This window comes from Pseudonaja textilis, chromosome 1 (genome assembly GCF_049901715.1).
Source record: "Pseudonaja textilis isolate UNSWEBS1 chromosome 1, rPseTex1.2, whole genome shotgun sequence".
Classification (NCBI taxonomy): Eukaryota; Metazoa; Chordata; class Lepidosauria; order Squamata; family Elapidae; genus Pseudonaja; species Pseudonaja textilis.
The window spans coordinates 32,204,778-32,225,723 of record NC_141990.1 but is presented as its reverse complement, the minus strand read 5'-3'; the positions used below and the strand labels follow the sequence as shown (position 1 = coordinate 32,225,723).

The window sequence follows — 20,946 nt, the reverse complement described above, 5'->3', positions numbered from 1 at the left end:
AAATAGGCTAATAAAGTGACTTCATGGAGCAAATTTAAGTTTTGAAAGAGGTGAGGAGAGAGAAAGAAGTATATGAAAGCTCATGCCTTTCAGTTAAAGCGGCATAACGGGATCTGTAATTTTTTTTAAAAAACTTAAATTCCCAATATTTTGCCTCAGGTTCAACGTCTACACCCACTGGTAATTTTTTTTAATGAAAATAAAATAGGAGATATTGATAGTATTATATATTTAGACATTTAAAATATACAGCACTTGCAAATGGAAATTCAGAGAACTGGCAAATCGCACCACTGGCTGCCCCCTCCCCTTATTACTAAAATAGTAATAAATAAATATTGAACATTGCCTGCATTCTCTCTACCTTTACAAAATACAACAGCTACAAAGTTGTTACCAGCAAAAGAAGCAACAAGAGTGAAATTTGCTGACAAATATTTTTTACATTCTTTTTTTTAACTTGCAGTCAATAAATTTAGCAGCAGTTGGCAATCTGTATTTGACAAAGTTGTTAAGGATACAGGAGCCAAAGCTGCTATGATTTGCAAGTCTAATAGTTACTCTGGATATAATGCTCAAATGACTTTTTTCTAAACTTTTGATTTGTTCCATTAAATTAATTTTCCTCTTGATTCACAAGATGACATAGCAATTCTCAGTGGAATATTTGGGAACAAATGTAGATTACAAGAAGCATGTATTATTTATAATGTATTAGGGATGCAGATATTTAAACAGAATGAGAGAAATGATTAGTCACTCTTCAAAAACAATGAGTCCCCAATCAAATCTAAGGAAGAAAAAATATGAATAAATGAAAACAAAATTACAGGAGTCTTTATACTGCCTTTAGAAACAAAAATGCACAAATCTTTAAAAACAAAAATACGCAAGGGTCTGATTTTATTAAGCTAGGAGAACTGGGAGTTCAGTCCTAATTTGTTTCCTTATTAGAATTGCAATACTTTAATATTGAATAATACTATATTGCTCCAATAGTGGGAGCACTAAACTAATTTGAGCTGATTTTGGAAAAACTAAGCAAAATTCATACTTAGTACTTGAAGGGAGAGTCTCAGGAATTCCTGGGACTGTAGATTAGATTAGGAAACTGAAAAAAATATGAAAGTAATTGCAAGTCCTTTCCATACCATTGCCCCCAAAATAATATGGACATGTCTGTTATCCACTAAGTAGATCAGATCAGAAAATCAACTTTATAGGAAGTCTAAAACTATATTTATTGAGACTAAATACAATAATTACAACAGAATTTGGCAACATTCTGCTGTTCTCCCTTCTTTCTTCTACTCTTTTGCCCGAGTTGCTTTGAAGAATTGCCTTATTGCTTTGGACTTAAAAATGTGTGCCTAGGCAAATTCTTACATATTTCCATCAAGATAATCTTCCTTGCTATTCAAACACAGAATTTACTCAAATCTTATAGCCTCACAGCTGCTTGACAATACGAGTTTCTTTGGCCACTCATAATCAGGCCACTATCACACTGGCTTTCATGTTTACCTGCTTATGTTAAGGACTGTCATTCCATCCCAGGACTGCTAAAGGAGCAGGCAGGATGTTGTGCATGAACTGCTGAAGATCCTTCATTGTGATGGAAGACCAAAGCAAAAGTAGTGGACAGCCACATAGGTCATCATCCCATGACCTGCCTAGCATCAATTACTCCATTCATTGTAAAACCACATGCATTATAGCTATTTAAATCCAAAAGCCTTTTGCTTCTTATCCAAGGATAGAAGTATCCTGCAGGGACCAGTCTTCCTAGGAATCCTCGGTAAGTTTCAGCAACTTGCAAGGACACCTGAAAACCCCACTCTATATGGCTGCCCTCATTGTTCTCCACTTTGATGTGAGCTCATTGATTCTTCACCTGCATTTCTATCATACCAAGACTTAATCCCCTTCAATCTGTCCCTGCAATGAAATCATAAAACTACTTTGCATTTTGAATTAAGATGCCATTAAATGGGATAAAGACACATTTTTGAAATGGGATGACTCCCAGCTTCTTTTAACACTTCTAAGCAGGCAAGAGGATGTTGTTTTCAGAACTGTTTTCTGACTGTCCTGTTTGACCTATTTGTGACTGTGTTGTAGAGGCACTGGGGAAAAAAAAACCTAGGGCTTCTCATTTTTATGCTTCTAAGTCTTTCCTTTCTCTAACTCTGCTCCATTTGCTGTTAAGTGCTTCTACTCTGTTGCTTTCAAGTCATTTAAACTGCTTTCTCAAAAGTTCATTCTCAAATTCTCAACAGAGCTTTCATTGCCGCAAAATACATGCATAAAACAGGTCTGCATCTGTCACAGAAACTAGCAATTGTTCAGGAGTCTGGTGTGTTAGTTCATTTCTGCACATGTGATTTATTGCATCTTCTACAGTCATTCAACTAACAATGTGCCAACCTAACAGCAATGTGGATAGGTTTTAGCTTCATTCACAAATCTCTGAGTGATGCTATCAAGATATTATGCATCTCTACCAGTCAGCGTGATGGAAAGACACCCCAAGAAACCTGATACCTAACAAAATAGCAATACATTTGTGCAAAGAGAAATGAAAGATTCGACACTTTAAAGCACAGAGGGGTCAGTATTCCACTGTTTTGCATTTGCATTTTGGGGGGAAGACATTTTAAAACGTCTTTTTAAAAGACATAAAAGCTTGCTGGAGCAATAAGGCATTTAACGCAACAGCAGCGCCTTGCACCTTTGCAGGGAAATTTAGCAGAGACGGCAACGAACCGCCTGTGGAAAAACTTCCAAGGCACAAAAAATCGAAGGCAGGAGAGCGCAACTTCAGGACTTTTCTTCCTTTCCTTCTTCCAGGGCAAAACAATGACATCATTGCTTGGAGTGCCAGAATAATTGGCGGGGAACAGCATCGGCTTCAAGTTTGGGTGTTATGAAAAGCTGCATATTCGGTCATTTTCAGAGGGAGTTTCAAAGCCTTATTTCATCCTCCGGGGGAGATTTGCATTACTTCACTGACTTCGCAGCATTGTAAGCCGGGTTTGTGGCACGTCCTCCTACTCATTCTGCAGAGGAAAACCACAGACTCCCCGCCGCCCTGAACGTCAATCTCGACCGACCTCTTTATGTAACGTTGCTTGGAGGAGGGGGGGGGGGAGTTATTAAGCATCCCGGGTTTAAAATATACCAGCGGTCGCCGGGAGGTGGCGCCATCGAGCTGCTCCGAGCTACCGGTTTATTCCCTCCCTCCAGGCTCGCACGTGGGCCGCCGCCTCCCGGGTGAAAAGCGGCAACCTCCTCGCGCTCGCTCCACTCGCCTTTTGCAAAGTGAGCCATGCCGACCGCGCTGCGGGTGCGGGGCCAGCGTAGACTCCGATGCACGCTCTGGACAGTTCGGGGAAGCGGCGGTTTCAGCAACAGCTCCCGACACCACTGAAACGAGCCGTCGGTAACGGGCTTGCAGGGGCGAGGCAAGGCGCCGTGCAGAGGAACAAGTGGAAAAACGGTAGGAGGCTTCCCTCCCGAGGCGGAGGATGGCCGCGAGGGATGAGCCCAGTTGAGAAAAGGCGTCCGAGAGATGCCCCGTTATTCCTGAGCTGCTGCTGCTGAAGTGGTGGAAGGTTTTGTGAGAGGGTTTTTTTTTCCCTTGGGCGGTGGGGCGCCGGGGGCTGTCTGCACCAACCCAACCACCCCCGTCTCTGCCTCTGCTCCGGGATCCACCCAGTCCTTTTATCCCGGAGGTTTGGTGAGGGCACTTTATTTGCCCCTCTGCCCCGCCCCAGCCCGCCCGTCGCTCTCGGTGTGTGTGCTCGCCCTGGGTGCGTCGTCCAGACAGTTGTACTGTACTTTACTCTCTCCTCTCCTCCTTTCCGGGCTCTTGTTCTCAAAGCGTCCCGGCTGCCCTGCCTTCTCCAAGCGAGAAAGGCGCGCCTTGTTCTCTGAGGAAAATACAAGTACCACCGCCAATGGAACCTGTTTTGCGACGGGCGCTTCGTGGGGCAAGGAAGCTACCATTCCCATTGTATTTGGCTGGAAGCCTGTGAGGGGCCCCCCTCTCCGTTTTCCAGGGTCTTCTGGAGGGTGACTCGAATGCCGCCTTTTACAAGCTCCGATGTCAATTTCTATCCTTTGCCCCAGTCACTTGAGTGTACGCGTGGCTGTTCGTCCACGAAGAAGGACGCCGCCTCCCCGGTCCTCTGAAGGAAGACCACTTTGCCCGAAGGTGCCTCTGTGAACCGACAGAATTCCACGTTGACTTTCGGTTGAACTAAGGCTGAAGACCGTGGCTGGGCTGTAAAACTACCGGAACTCTCCTCCCCTCCCTGCTTAGCCTTCCTCCCCTCCCTGCTTAGCCTGCCTCGGCTTGCCTCCACCTGGGAAAGATACCCAGGAGTGAAAGCGAGGGAAGGGTTTTGTTGACCTCAGAATGCTCCACTCCACCTTGGGAGACTCTCCTTTCTTCTGAACAAGAACTGGCAGAAGAAACTTTGGGGGAAGAAAGGGCTGCCATTTCTCTTTACCCAAAAGCTCTTGTTGCTGGATTCTGAAAGCTGTTTGAATCTCCTGGAGACTCAGTTGCCTACCTGGCACAGAGGAGCAATTGTTTTGGTGGAGGAAAGGGGTTATTTAAGGACCCTCGGGGATTGAGGGGCAGGTCCTGCTTAAAGAAGAGACTTCAAGGGTACTCTTGCCTCATTTCACCTGCAGAGGTGCTCTGAGCAAGCTTGAGGATTTCTCCCCCAGGGTACTTGGAAGCTGCATCTTTCTTGCTGTGACATCAGGAAGAAACTTTGCCCACCAAAATGTCCAAAGTGGCGGCTTCCGGTGGAGCTGGAACCCCAGCAACACCAGAGAGTTGTGGGGCAGGGCTGGCTGAAGACCTCTCTAAGGTGTCTGATGAGGACCTGCTGAAATGGAGCAAAGAAGATCTCATTCGTAGCCTTCGTAAAGCTGAGTCAGAGAAAGTGAGTGCCATGCTGGATCACAGCAACCTCATCCGGGAGGTCAACCGCCGCCTGCAGCTCCACCTGGGCGAGATCAGGGGACTTAAGGTAAAAGGATGCTTGCAGGAGAGGAAAATGGGAGGAGGGGAAAAAGCAAAGGCAGGGTGAGAAGATCTTCTGATCCTTGCAAACTATGCAGCTGTGTAGCCCCTTGCAGAAAACCCAGGACCATGTAGACTGCTATAATGAAAAATGGTAGGGATGGGCAAACTAGAGAGAGATTCTGTTGTGAAAGATTGTTGTGTGTGCTTTTGTTCTGGTCCTCAAAACAAATGTCTAGAATTAAGTTTGTTTTTCTCCACCTGAAGTTCTCCCAGGTCATTGGGACTAAAGCATCCAGAATTCCTAGGCAGCATGTTAGAAATAATAGCCACAGGACTAGGTTAGGAAAAATTGCTGAAAGCCCTTTGTAACATCTGAATGTTGGATTTTGGGATTCTTAATAAAAAACAAGTGGGTCCCACAAACTGCCTATCCCTACACAAAGACAGATCATAAATTGGTGAATATTGTTCAGGAGAACTTCCCTGTTAATTTAGCCACATAGGGTGTCTTCTTCTCTCACACCTAAGGTTGTGAAAATAACCCACCATTGTTATTATGCCCTTGCGAGAAAATATTTCTTTGGACCCCGACTCAGATAAGAGACATAATATCAGAAAGTCCCTTGTCTGTTTGCAAGGTACATTTTAGTTCATAGTTTCTCAATCTCAGCAGTACTTTAAGATGCATAGACTTCAATTCTCAGAATTTCCCAGCATAGTCTGCTAAACATACATTTTAATTATTATGTGTTGAGTATACATGCAGATATTCCATTGCTTGATCAGTGTAAGGAGTGGAGTGGATCTTGCTTGCAAACCTATACCTAGTTTTATTCATTTGGTTTACTGTAATTGTATACTGCCAGATTAAAAAGATGCTTCCTGGAGGTTTACATCCTAAAAACATAAAAAACATGATAAACCTAAAATCAAAATAAAAGACAAAATTTTTATGTATGTATGTATGTGTCTGTGTTACACAGTGAAATGCTTAACATTGAGATTGTTACAGTATGTACTAAGTAAAGTATTTCTGTTGGTGTAAAGTGCTAGTTTCAATTTGTAGCTTATCCCATCCAAAAATATTTAGACAGCATAGCTTGAAAAGCTACCTTGTTTGCAACCAGGCAGAGTGGAATAGTTTACTGAGTTGCTGACGATTGTTTATATCATGCCTTCCAGGATGCTGTCTTCTGAAGCAGCTTACAAATAGCAGAAAGATATTCTTGGCTGTTTTAAGTAATGTAATTCAAATAATGAAGGGTCCTTCCAACTGGAAAGTTGTTGTAAAAGGCCCTGTGGGAAGAACAGGAGGCAGCTCTTTAATAATACCCTCCCTGAGTGCTGCCTTATCTCCTGAGTCTTTTATACAGCGATTGCTGGTAGGAAGTCCTTAATCTGGAAAGGCCAGTCCAGTAGGAGAAGGTACTTGACCTGATCATAACTACCCCCTCAACAGTCCTCACCAATACACACCTAGCTGGATTTTGCTTTAGACCATTTCTGCAGCACTGATTTATAAAGGCTTCTAACACTTTGCAGCCATTGTTAAAGCAATATTATTCCTGTCCCCGCTATCTTCCTGGGTGTCAGGATAGATAAACCATGCTATAAAAGACTAACCGAGAAATAGCTTTAAACAGCTCCCTAAAAGTCTGAAATAGAGACAGTACTCTTTAGCTGATCTTGGCTGGTTTGAAAAAGTTAAGCAGGATTGTAGATGATTAATATTTGGAAGGTAGTTCACAGGGAAATCTTAAGGCTATAGGCTAGGCGGTGAAGTTGTAAAAGGAGCAGCAAGAGTTTTCTGAAATTGGTGCAAAAAGTACAGAAGTTGAAGCTTGACTCAAGGAAGTATTTTCAGTTTAGTCTATGGTGGGTAAGTACCAAACCAACTTTAGGAAAGGTAAGATAGGTCTGATCTGGTTAATTCTTAGTTGGGAGAACACCAATGTATTACACGTGGAATGACCTTGGATCAAGAAGGATCCTGTAGCAAAAGGATATGTCTGGGAAGTCATCAGGAGTTGAGATTTGTTTCAGGGAGTTTTTCCCCCTTTGTATATCTACATTATTTTTTGTGATTGAAATGAAATTGGTAAACTACATGGGAATGAGACCTATCTTCCTTCTTCTTTTGAAAATGGTCTGATTCCTTAAAGTTCAAGAGGTTGTATTAATTAGTAAGCAAAAATTGTGAAATGGGAGGTATGAAAATATGTAAAGGATTTTTTCCCCAAGGCAGCTTAGCAATCTTTTCTATAAGAATTGGTCACGTGGTAAGTGGCTTGCCTTTGCCTCCTACAGGGAAGGAGAGGCCTTTCCCTAAACACTTGGAGCATTTTCAGTACAGCCAGTTGAAGAGGTGTTTTAACGCAGTAAATGACCTACGCTTGAAAATAAACTTCCTAGGATGTTACCTATTTCAGTGGGTATCAATTTCACAGGATCAAATAGAGAAATGCCTTCCAATCAACTAGAGGAAGTTGTTCAGTTGAATATAGGGAGTGATGGATCATTAAGTGTCTTGTTGACTATGTGTGATAAACCAGGTAAGAATCCCAGCCAGGTGAGCTAATTATCCTTATAGAATTAATTGCATTAGTTGCATTAGATGATCTAATTCAGGGGTCTCCAACCTTGGCAACTTTACGACCTGTGGACTTCAACTCCCAGAATTCCTCAGCCAGCAAAGCTGGCTGTGATTAGAATTAGACCCCGATCTAATTCTAATGTAACTTGTAAAATTACATTGACAGAATCTTGCAAATCTGTAAGTACAATTCTCTACCTATCTTCTTTATAGCCCAAGAAACTAAGGAGAATCTCCTTTAGTGCTACCCACTCCCCAGTTGCAGACTATGTTATCTCTTACCTGACACTTCCCTGGCAGCACCTTTTTGCCCAATCTCCCAAGGTCTTTTCGCATACTGTTACATCATTTTCCCCTTCATATCATCCTCCCCTCCTGAGTCTCCAGGGAGACAGATTGTGGTGCTGTGAAAACAGAATGTAGCTTGTGTGGCTCCTCTCATCTGCTGGTAACTCTCCAAGAACACATGAGGCATCCCCTAAATCAGGTGTACCAGTAGAGCCGTCCCTCCATTGGGAATTTGTTGGGCTTTCCCTCTCATGTCTGTGTACATTGCCTGCCTCATTTCCCATTGCTACCCCCAAGCCACCCTCTACCCTATACAAGAATCCCTTCTGTTCATTTTGGTCAGTGCCAAACTCTACAAGTCTGGTAGTTGGCAAGCATGGATTTATTTTATTTTGTTTTGAAAGGAGTGCACAGTTATAGCTCATGCTTGTCTCTTGCTGTCTCCATGACCTTTCCAATTCAGGTAGTTTTTTCAGTGTATCAAATATTCGACCCATTTTCCTTTTTTTACCATTTACAGTCTAGCACCTACAGTCTAGCACTGCTTTCACCTCATACTTTTCAGCAAGATGCCTCTTTTACTTGCAAAGATTGATGGAATATAGGATGAAGTCTTCATTGATGCTGGCAGTTGCAACTGAAATGCTACTTGGTTTATTTGCTTAATCACTGGGACAAGGCCAATAAATTGTAAGTCTAGTTTCTTGGAAGACTTCTAAATTCTTTTGGTCTGAATGGACTTTGGTTAAGTCCAGTAATGACTTCTAGTAAGTCATTATTGGACAACATTTTTTATTGCCAGGAACTCCTGGAAAATATCATAGTTCCTTTATGCTGGACAGGAGAATTCTGGAGTAAAAGGCACACTAAATTAAATCTCTCTCCTCGCCCCTTCTTTTTCCATCTGGATCAGAATTGCTTCTATGACCACATCTGAAGCATCTCTCTTCATTACAAAGGGTCAGGGTAGCTGAAGACCAAGAAGCAATGGTTTGTTTTAATTCTTGAAATGCTACCTGCTCTTGGGTTGACCAGAAGAATTGTTGGTCTTTTAAGAGCTGAGAGAGTGGTTTTACATGGTCAGCATAATTTGGGTTGAATTTCCTGTAGAAATTAGTAAAGTCCAGAGAGCATTGTACCTCTTTCATATTACATGATGTGTGTGTGTGTGTGTATGTATGTGCACACAACATGATAACATAGATTATCTTTGCTAGATCCCTCTGTATGCTTTCTGTGGAAATTCTGTTGCCCAGATACTTTAGTTGAGGCAGATCAAATGCACACTTCTCTAGTTTGACAAAAAACTTATTCCATATTTTTACAGTATGGTTCTGATACATGTGACATGAGAGGGAGGATCTTAAGAAATATGTCAACTAAGTATGCCATCACATACTTACCTAAAATGTTTGCAAATACATTATTTTTGAGTCTAGAAAAGCTCCACAATTAACTAATCTGAAAGGTATCTCTATGTATTTGAATTTCTCATAACTCTTATGAATTAAATACTCATGTTCTCCTTTTATTTTTATTATGTTGTAAGCACTTCTCAAGTCTACTTTTGTAAAGATGTGAGCCTTCTGTAGCTGGTATAATAGATCTGGGATAAGTAGGAATGGATAATGATCTCTAATTGTCACTCTGCGGAGGTCTTTGTTGTAAGACAGCTGCCTCTTCTTCCCCAAACATATACATAAAGTAAATCCTTCCTTGTTCTATAACTTCTTATAAGTTATAATGGACCTTCCAAGAGGTACTTACGACTGGGTTCCAAAATACCACACTCTTCCAAGTTCTGTATCTACATTTTGGGTACTTGGCAACCAGCACATTATTTATGGCTGTTTGCAATATTTCACAGTCAGCATGACCAAAATCTGCAATGTTTTTGCCCAAACAGGCATTTAACTCATCTTTTCCATAGAAATTTTCCCTATAGAAAACAATGGATTTATTTGAGGACTGCACTGTTTGCTTAATGATCATCACAAAAAAGTTTGTAAAATCTGGTCTGTCACCCTCATGACTTATTATTGTAAAAGACAGGCTACCTGTATTTGAGATGTTGGTGGTAGGTAAAGTTGCACTACTTGTAAAGTGACACTGTTGTCATTTAGAGTAGCAATGTCAAACTCAAGGCCCGAGGGTCATGTCTGGTCTACGGAATGGTTAGATCTGGCCTGTGGGGCCACCCTGGAAACAGCAAAGGACCGGCCCATGGTGCCTCTACCAGTGAAAATGGAGCTTGAGGGCTCTGTTTTCAGCTGCAATGGCCTGCTGTAGCCCTCTGCCAGTAAAAACAGAGCTCGGGGAGGCTCTGTTTTTGCTGGCAGAGGGCTGCAGGAGGTCATTGTGACCAAAAATGGAGCCCAGGCGTGGCCTCCCTGAGCTCTGTTTCTGCTGGCAGAAGGCTGCAGAAGGCCATCGCAGCTGAAAACAGAGCCTTGAGTGACAGTCGAGCTGGCCATGGCCACCCTACCCCCCAGATCAAACACAACCCTGATGCAGACTGAATGAAATTGAGTTTGACACCCCTTATTTAGAAGAAGGGAATGAGAACATCTCTTGTGCCCAACTTATAACTGGATCATGCAGCTGAATGCCACTGGCCTGCCTGCCATAAATAGGTCATGTTGAGTTGGGAATCTATGGACCTGACCCTAGTCCTCTCCAGAGTTTTCTCCAGCATACTTCCATAGGAAGACAGAAGCCTTGTCTGGGCTCTACAAGTTGTGGCGCTGCCATGGGTTGGGGCAAGTTCTGCCTCAGCTGTTGAGTTAGTTATATGTTGGTATTGTGTAATTTGGTCATCTCGTCATCTCCTTGCTTCTAGTGTTGCAGCAAAATTTCTTCCAAATGCTCTGCAGATAGCATAGTTCCTTGAGAATAGAGAAGAGTTTTTTTGCATCCCTTGCTGTCTCACCATCCAGTTGCGGGCTTTATTGTTTTTTATCTGATTGTTCCCTTTGCTCAATCCCCCAAGGTCTTTCCCACATCCCATTTCAGGGCCAATCTCCTTTTTTGCCTAACCTATTTTATAGATTTTATAAATGAAAATTAAATGGGGTCAGGGAATTTACGCTTGCCATATTGGCCCATTTGGAAGAAGTACAGAATGTAATTACTTTTAGTAGTAATAATACTAATAAACTCTAGTAATTTCATATTGTTCTTTGAGAATATCCACCTAGGCTCTCCCTGTGACTTATACTACGTAATTGTATTTAGTAATAAATGAGTAATTTGGGAAAGATTGTGAACTTGGTAAAGGGTTAGCTTTTCTGCTGATAAAGCTTGTTATAAATACATCCCCCAAAGTGAATAGGACATCAATTTTAAAAGCTTTCTTCACATCATGCTTTCATACCTCCAAATCAGAATCTCTCTCTTTTTTTTTAAAGAAAGTAACAAAATGCCACTGTTACAACTTTTAGTAAAAATTTCCTGCCTGGTCACCTGGAGGCAAAATCAAATGCAAGTAAGTACAGATCTGGCTGATCCTCTGTATGCAGACCTTTAAGAATAGACTCTTGATGGAGAAAGCCTTTCCGGGCTTCAGCTGGAAGTCTTTCAGCCACACTATACGATGTCGGAGAATGAATAGAACTGCATTCTGCTCCTGAGCTGTGGCTCTTTCCTCTTTTATAATACACCTTCTGTGCTGCTGTTTAGACCTTAGCATGCTTAATTTATGTCATAACTTGAAAAGTTTGGAAAAAAAGTCTGTTCTTTTTTCATATCGTTACACTGACTCCCAGTTTATGAGAGGCAGATTATTTAGTTTCAATCCAAAAAAAAGAATCAGGGAGAAAAAGCTGATTTTTTTTTCTAGGTGTCTGTCTCTCTGTCCATCCATCCAGACATCCACATGCCCATTTTCTATCATAGATCATCTATCTATCTATTGTCTGCCTGCCCACCCATCCATTGATTCAACCATATATCCATCATTTCTCTTTAAGTCTAAGAATTAGCAATAGCACTTAGACTTATATACCGCTTTACAATGCTTTCCAGCCCTCTCTAAGCTGTTTAGAGAGTCAGCATATTGCCCCCAACAATTTTGGGTCCTCATTTTACCCACCTCAGAAGGATGGAAGGCTGAGTCAACCATGAGCCTAGTGGGATTTGAACTGCCAAATTGCAGACAGCTAGCTGACAGTCAGTAGAAATAGGCTGCAGTACTGCACTCTAACCACTGCGCCACTGAGGCTCATATTGATCACTGATCTAAAGTCCAAATACGTATTGACTTCCGTTCCTTTGCTTTTATCTTAATCTAAAAATATTAAGCTATGAAATGAGTAGCTAAATAAAGGAAAAAGGCTGAGAAAGAAAAGCTAACCCCCCACCCCTTATTTCCTATCTCACAAACACCTATTTTGGGCATGTTTTTAATTGGAAGTTGGGGTGAGAAAATGAATGGAAAATGAAAAAGCAATTCAAGAAGGAAAAATTGAGCTGAAAGATAAATAGAAAAAAAAGAAGAGAAAAATGCTTCATTTTTATTCTGCTTGGAAAAAAAGTATGTTTTGTATAACATATAAAAAACCTAGATAAGTAGCTTTCCCCAACCAGATGCCTTCCAGATATGATAGATTTAGAATACTGACTAAATACTATGTAGCTTAACACATCTGGAAGACTATATATACTGAAGTATGGGTGTATATCAACTCCTTAGGGAAAAAATAGGAATGATGCCACATCTTTGCATGTAATATTCAACTTTTGTTAGGAGGAATGTGTGGAACTATAGAATGCATAGAAATAGGCGTTCCTTGAGAAGAGGCTTCTGTTTTATTTTGAAATGGGACAAATTACCTATGAGTGCTAAGAGGACATCATGAAAATAGTACCATCCAAGTTTTCACCAGACTGAAGCAATGATGATACCGTTAAATTCTTCCTTCAATACAGAAAATAGCTTGCAGGTTAAATTCCTCCTTTAGTACAGAAAATAGCTTGCATGTCCCTATAAAGCTGATGCTATGTGTATTTAGAAAATAATCCTACCCACTAAAGCAAAAATATTTATTTAACACCAGAAATAAGTCTCAGGAATAAAAGAGAAACCATCTTTTAGCTTTTTTAAAAAATCAATTGTCTCCCCAGCCTTCTTCCCGGTTTCTTTTTACTTTCAAGACCAGCCATGGTATAAACTTCAGAAGGAACAATGAAAGAGGGAATTGATCCCAATTCTGTTTTCTGTTCTCTTAATACCTACTATTGTACTGAAGAGGGAGGAAGAAAAAGATTGAGATTTTTATCAACTTCACAGCTAGAAAGAAAATTAAATACCTCTTATATGGGGAAGATGGGAAATCTACACAGATTTTTCTTCCTGAAGATAGGCAGTTGGATTTAACTTTAGTTCCTTATCTCTCTCAAAGGAGTTTTCAGTGACTTTATTGACAAACCTTAGTCTGACTGCAAAACTGTTATGCAGGCTCTTAGTGATCCATTATGCTCAGGATCAGGTGATCCATCTTCACTGATTCTTAGTCCTCCTCTCCCAGAGTTCCTGTTGTCACCAGTTCTCTTGTACATTTTCTCTGTTGGTTAATAACAAGGAAAGAATAGCTAAACCTTTTATGCTTTCTTCCACTTTCTGGAGGGAGAAAATTGTCAACAACATTTGTTTACAATTTTTGGAAAGACTATTTCACAGAATTTGTCTACCAACGGAATAGTTGCCTCCTCCACCATCACTATTGTTTTATGCCTCTGAAAGAGCTGCAGCTTATTGGAGATCATAATTTACCCCTTAATCAGGCAGGTGGTATTCACCATCAACAGTTTTTTTACTTTTATTTGTCACTCCATTTATTTCAACCCAGATTATTTCTAGAGTATCTTCAAGTTCCATTTGGATTTCTCATCAGATACAGATACTTTTAGCAAAGAGTGCACTTCCTACGCCCTTCTGTGCCTTCCATTTCTTTTGAACAAATGGTGTACTTAGATTGCTACTTTCTACTTATTGAAGTCATCTCACCAGGCCTCTGTTACTATACCCATTAAATATTTTAGTCTTCCTCTACAAGAAATTCAACCTCATCTTTAAAAATTTCACATACTGGACTATAGCATATAGATAATAGAGGCCATAAACTTTATGAACCAGTGTGCTTTCTGATTTTTATTGAGTGTTTTAATAGGACTCATTACAGCCCACTCTAATCAGTGCTCATGTCTTTATCTGAAGTCTCTATTTATTTTTCTTTACCCTACCTATAGATTCAAGGTAAATCTATCCTGGTCAACTCTGTTATGGTTTTGCCAAAAATGTTGTTTACATTCCATATGCATTTCAGCCCATGACTCCTCTGTTTATCTCCTTGAAAGATGCAGCTACCTGCCCTCTCCTTTCATTGTCCTACCACCTGTTCATCAAAGTCCCCTTTTCTTCCCTCAAGTTCTTAGAGCTGTGATAGGCCCGTTTTGTCACTTCCTGTAATACTGGAAGTGATGAAAGGGGCATATTATTTGGCCTGAAAAACCTTGCAGAGGCTTTTTCCAAGCCTCTGGGAGGCCAAAAAAGGCCTCAAACCAGCTGAAAAATCAGCTGTGAGGCACAGTGCAGGTCAGGGGGGTGGGGGTCGGGATTGCGTGTGCATGTGCAGGGGGCATGGGGGGCGGGCATTGCATTCTGGGTGCTGGCACATGAGTGCGCGCGTGCTAATGCATGCACAATTTTTGGCACAGGAGCTCAAAAAGTTTAGTCACTATTGGCTTAAGCCTACTTCATGTTTGAGGGCTTGCAACCAATTTCTCAATATGATCTCTGCCTCTTATTTCTGATAGTTACTTTTATCCCTTGGATTTGCTCCTTCATATAGTTAAATAGTCTTCATATAATATAGTTAAAATGATTGTTCTGTAAACATAACATTTTCCTCTGTAATATTAAAATTTAAATTTAGAGGTCTCTCTGAAACTACATCCAAGAATTGTCTCGTACAGTAGTCATCTACCTACAGCCACAGTTCAGACTAAATCTTCTCTTGCCAAGTGAGGTGGTCATTAAATAAATTGTGACCAATTTTATACTTTTTTGCCATGGTTGTTAAACGACTCACCATGGTTGTTAATTACATAGTCATTAAGTGAATCTGGCTTCCTTCATTGACTTTACTTGTAACAAGCTATGTGGGAAGGTTGCAGATGATAGTTACATAACCCTGGGATACTGCAATCATCATAAGAGGCATGCTGGTTGTCAAATGCCCAGGTTTTGATTGCATGACTGCAGGAATGCTGCAGTCTGCAAAGTGCAAGGATCAGTTGTAAGTCACTTTACCATTGTAACTTGCTAAATAAATGGTTGTAAAATGTGGACTACTTGTAGAATCTCATCTCTGTTACCATCTGGCAAAGTAAACGCCATTCTAAGCAGATATCCCAGCCTTATGGTTTCTAGTTTTAAATGCAGTACTGAATGGGTAATCTACAGTTCCTCCTCCTTGCAGTCTTCCTGCCAGTCTCTAGTGCCAGACAGCAAGTTGCTGCCTCAAAGGTTTGACCCAACATTTTCTTGAGGGAGAGATGCTAACTTTGGTGTGTAGCAAAATGAGATTTCCCCAGTCCCTCTTTTTTTGTTCTTTTGGAAAGGGCAGTCAGAAAAAAGAGGAAAATATGTACCAAAGCTTTGGGGAGAAAAAGAGAACTAAGATTCTTCTCTAAATTCTGGTTAAAGTTGGACTTCACAGAAAGAAGGATTTTCCAACAAATTGCACTGAGATAACATCTGTTCAAGAGTTCTCCAGAGGAATAGGAAAAAGTTAAGTAGTTAAGTACCAAGTTTCTTTTTTCTTCTGTATGTAATACCTAATGCTGCATTGATTCTGGCAACTATTCTGTAAAAGGATCACTGATAGTATTTTTATGTGCACATCAGAATGACCGGTAAACTGGAAAGTGGCCCGCATCTGACATCAGATCTGTCCAGTGGTGGGATTTAAATTTTTTTACTACCGGTTCTGTGGGCATGGCTTGGTGGGTGTGGCCATGTGACTGGGTGGGTGTGCCTTTTTTTTGCTTTTTTGCAGCCCCCACCCATTTTTTTTGGCCCTTCTGAGCCTCAGAGGAGCCTCTAGGGGGGTGTTTTTGTTCTCCTAAAGCTCCTCTGAGACTCAGGAAGAAATAAAAACAGATCATGGGAGGGGCACGCAGCACTGCACCCCGCTCCGTTTTGGGAGCTTCCTGGCCTCAGAAGAGCCTCTGGGAGGGGCATTTTTGTTCCCCTAAGACTCCTCTGAAGCTCAGGAAGGCAAAAAATGGGCAGTGCTGAGCCATTTTTGCCTTCCTGGGCCTCAACAAGGGGAATCCCGGCACAGCTGATCTATGTACAGCTGATTGTTGGGAGGGGAAAAAAGAAAGAAATACCTTAGGCAAACGTCAGGTGGGAGGAGGGTGACCAGGTCAGGGGCATGGCCAGCCAGAAGTTACTACCATTTCTGCAACCCATGCCAAATTCTTGCTACTGGTTCACCCAATCCGATGAGAACTGGCTGAATATCACCACTGGGTCTGTCAGAAGGTTATCTTTTGCTGTATATTTTCCATTGGAATTTTTTTTCCTATAAATAAAAAAAGTTCTGTTTGTTTTAATGCTGCCTGTTTGCTATGGGGCCCTCTCTGTCTTAAATGTTGGAGTTAAGGAAGACACAAGATGAAGGGCTCTCTGGAAATTAAATGATAGTAGCAATTACTACCCAAAAGATAAACTAAGACAGAACTAGGGTGTGTAAATCCAGAGAACTTCAAGTAGAACTTTGAGACCTCTAGATTTTTATCCTGAGATCAGTCTGCTGCTACATGTTCTATTCTCTTTCTCTCTCTCTCCCTCCCTCCCCCTCTCCCTCCCTTCCCCCTCCCTGCCCTGCCTCTTCCCCCCTCCACACATACGCTTTTAAAGAGTTTTGTGAAATACATGGAAGGAATAGGTAGATTTAGTACAGGGTTATCAAACTCAAGACTTGGGGACCGGATCTGGTCTGTGGGGCCACCCTGGAAACAGCGAAGGACAGGCCCATAGTGCCTCTGCCAGTGAAAACGGAGCTCGGGAGGGCTGCGTGTGCCCCTCCTGAGCTCTGTTTTCACTGGCAGAGGGTTACAGGAGGCCGTTGCAGCTGAAAATGAAGCTTGGGGGCCTGTTTTTGCTGGCAAAATGCTTGGGCCTCCACTCCCCAACACGAGTGACGGTCATGTCTACCCTGACCATTCCACCCTAGCCCCGCAAGGTCGAACATAACTCTGATATGGCCCTCAATGAAATTGAGTTTGACACTCCTGATTTAGTAGAGTATCTCTTCCACTATGTTGTGGACATCATTGGGATAAAGATCACTTTTGGTGAGAAACTAAATAGTAAGCTTATATTACAGATTTATCCTCACATAGAAATTTGTTCTTCCACTGTAAGAAAACATATTTTCAGTTTAAATGTGGTGTTTTGGGGGTGGATGGGGGGTGCCTTTGAGTCAATATTGATTATCTGGAAAATTCCCTGCAGTTTTCTCAGGAATATTTCAAAAATGGCTTGCTATAGTCTTTTTCCTATAGTTAGACAGAAAGCTCTGGTTCAAACTCACCCAGTTGGCTTTGTGTCTAATTCAGAACTCATAGTTTCCCAATTTCTAGCCTGGTGCCTTAATCACCAACAGTATGGCTCTCTCTAGTTTATACTGTATAATATTATGCTGTCTGCATATCCTACACTTAAGTTTTTATTTCTTTGATTCTGGAACACAATAGAATGAGAAAATGAGCATATTCATCTAAATGTAATTATAATATATATAATTTCTGCAAAAAAAAAAAAATCCACACGTTTTCCTTGGGAGGAAATTATTTTTATAGCACGTTTTAGAATTTTCCCTTTTAGAAAATTTGGAATCTCTCTCTCTCACACACAGTTGCTCATACATTAAAACATTTGTTGCTAATATACAGTATAAGCCTATAGGGAAAAATGTTATATATATATATATATTTAAAAAAGATAGAACTTGCAGTCTATTAGCTAATTTTTGCTGCACTGGTTACCAGCTTGTTTCCAGGTCCAATTCAAGGTACTGGTGTTGACCTTTAAAACCCTACATGGCATGGCACAGGGTTATTTGCGGGACTGCCTTTCCCTGATTTCATTCACCTGTCCCATCTGATCCAACAGAATAGGCATGTTATAGGTTTTGTCATCTAGCGTGCTGCATTTTGTGGGTCCTAGGTGGCAGGCATTTCTACTGTGGCCCCTGTACAGTGGAATCTACTTTTCCCAGGTGAGGATGGCACTGCTAAACCTTTGCAGGTCCTTTAAGACTTGGTTATAGCAAGGCTTGGGAACCTCAGGGGATGGGTGAACCTAATGAGGTGGCTGTATTACTATTAACATCCTTTGTCTATCATTCTTGTTTTAGCTATTTTTATAGTCTTAAAATATTTTAATGCTTGTTAACAGTAATGATTTTAGATGCTTAAATGCCAGAGTCAATTGGATTGAAATGAGTGCTAGAGAAATTGATAATTGCTTGGCTGATTGATTGTTTTACTTTTTTTGTACATTGTTCAGAGTTTCTTGTGTTTCTTATTATATGTAATATTAGTATTTATAAAATAACAAGTCGCTCTCCAAATGCCATTATAGATCCCAGGTTCGTTCATGCTGGTTTCACTGCTGGGAGTTGTACTTCACAGTAGTGGCTGGAGGACCATAACTTCCCTGCCTTTGTACTAAAATTAGGAAAGACAAGAAATAATGGTTTAGAAAGAAAGTAAAATAATTCATGAGAGAAAAGAAGACTTCCAAAAAGAATGGACATAGTGCCTGAGAATCTAAATATTCAGCAATCTTGCAAAGGCCTTGAATAAATACAGCATTGCTAACTACATTTATGATGTCCTTTGAAGTTTCTGCTGTTACAGTGTTACCTTATGCAAATGTTGATTAGATTTGTTTTTTCTTCTCTTGTGTTTTGAAGGACATTAATCAGAAATTGCAGGAAGACAACCAGGAGCTGCGAGACCTTTGTTGCTTCTTGGATGATGACCGGCAGAAAGGCAAAAAAGTATCCCGTGAATGGCAAAGGCTTGGGAGGTATAGTGCCAGCATGATGCATAAAGAGGTTGCCTTATATTTGCAAAAGCTGAAGGAACTGGAAGTAAGGCAGGAAGAAGTGGTGAAGGAAAATTTGGAACTGAAGGAGCTTTGTGTCTTGTTGGATGAAGAAAAGGGTGGTGTTGCTGGCTGCCGAAATTCAATTGATAGTCAAGCCAGTCTTTGCCAATTAAATGCCACAAGTACATTTATAAGGGATGTTGGAGATGGGAGTAGTACCTCCAGTACTGGGAGCACTGATAGTCCTGATCACCATAAGCACCATTCAAGCTCAAGTCCTGAGCACCTTCAGAAAACAAGGAGTGAGGGAAGTCCTGAGCATCAAAAGCACCAGAGTGCTAGCCCTGACCACCTTCACAAACCTCGAAGTTCTGGAAGTCCTGACCACCAGAAGCATCTTAAAGGACCAAGTCCAGAGCATCATAAAACCTTAACCAAAGGTACTTCAGAGCAGCAGAAGCACAGTTGTAGCAGTCCAGAAACACTGCCAAAGCACATGTTGAGTGGGAGCCCAGAACTCTTTCAAAAGCATAGGCCTGGGAACAGTCCAGAACACCAAAAGCACAGCAGCAGTGGAAGCCCTGAACTTCTTCAAAAGCATGCTCTGAGCGGAAGCTCAGAACACCTTCCAAAAGTGAGAGGCACAAGTCCTGAGCATCTCAAGCAGCATTATGGGGGAAGTCCTGAGCACCTCAAACATTTGGGCAATGGTAGCAGAGAAGGTACTTTAAGGAGACAAGTTGCAGATGATCAGTCACCCCATCATAGGGGTCTCTACAATGGGATGAATGGTGGGTCTTCCTTAATTATTTTTATTTATTTATTATGTTGATAGGGGCAGTGACTGAGATTTTTTAAATGATGGGCACTAATTATCATAAAAGTTGTATTGTGAACTCGTCTTTTGGTATGTGGCACGTTCACAATGAAAGCCATTTTTTTATTTTGTCCTGGTAAGCAGGAATTGTTTTTGTCTTTGTTCCCTCTGAAAAATGCAGATGAGATTGAAGGATGTGTTGTTGTAATAGGCTGCATACTACTTGCATCTCATGGGCTTTGTGCAAAATCATCTTACCTGCACGGGAAGGCATTGAAATAAAGTGGTGTGCAGAGTCTGAGAGCATGTAGGCTTACCTTAAAAGGCAGAGATAAGAGTGAAATGAAGGTAAGTGTCCCCCACTTCTCTCCCAAGGAGAAGACTTTGAACAAAGAGAGTAGGTGGTGTTTGCATCTCTTAATTAGGTTCTATTTCCTTTATGCTTGATTTGTTTCAGATGCCTAATTGAGACATATTGATACTGATCGATAATCTTAATAACTTTGAGGAAGGGAGACTATGCTACTCCAAGTGTTGTCTTTGCCCAGATTAAAACGTCGGGAGGTATCTTGATGTCCTCATTTGGCAGTTTTCTTAGTAATGTGCTTTATTTTTGCTCTTGACAAATGGATGGATTGCTATCGACCTTCTAGAGAGGAAACTGACACTAAAAAAAAAAAGAGTACAGAGAACAGGTATAGTTTCTGTGATCCTTAGTCTAATATAGTGTTCCTATCTTGAGATGGGTGCACAGATTTCTTTGAGAAAAAAAAGGCAGTCTTGTTTGGCTGTTATTTGGGATATTTCTCTACTTGTAAGCTTAATTACTTCTTTTTCTGGGAATGTTTACAAAGCAAAAATTGGTTTGCTGGCATTTAGCTTTTTGAACGTATTTGTGATGGTGGAGTGACATTTGAATAGTTTCCTCTAGAATGCAAATGTAGTTTGAACTAGCAGGACAGGTGGTATGCCAGGCTACAGAGGCACTATGGATGATTTTAAAGATTTTGTACAGATGTAGGTTTCAATGATTATTTAACACAATATGCTCCAGTTATTTGTAAATGTTTTGGCCCATAACA

At 41.1% G+C, this 20,946-nt stretch overlaps 1 protein-coding gene across 1 annotated transcript; it reads left to right on the top strand.

Annotated features, from left to right (window-relative positions):
- Window positions 1-3,303: 3,303 nt before the first annotated feature.
- CCDC85A (coiled-coil domain containing 85A) lies at window positions 3,304-20,329 on the top strand. The gene is made up of 3 exons (XM_087920615.1): window positions 3,304-5,045; window positions 18,911-19,838; window positions 20,322-20,329. Exons 1-3 carry the CDS (start codon window positions 4,797-4,799, stop codon window positions 20,327-20,329), a joined length of 1,185 nt encoding a protein of 394 aa, XP_087776741.1. The 5' UTR covers window positions 3,304-4,796.
- The last annotated feature ends 617 nt before the right edge of the window (window positions 20,330-20,946 follow it).

Excerpts from the sequence above, each read along its gene's own strand:
- CCDC85A (XM_087920615.1), top strand. The coding sequence starts at position 4,797 with ATGTCCAAAGTGGCGGCTTCCGGTGGAGCTGGAACCCCAGCAACACCA. Across the intron at positions 5,046-18,910 it reads GCGAGATCAGGGGACTTAAG|GACATTAATCAGAAATTGCA; the intron begins GTAAAAGGATGC and ends TGTGTTTTGAAG.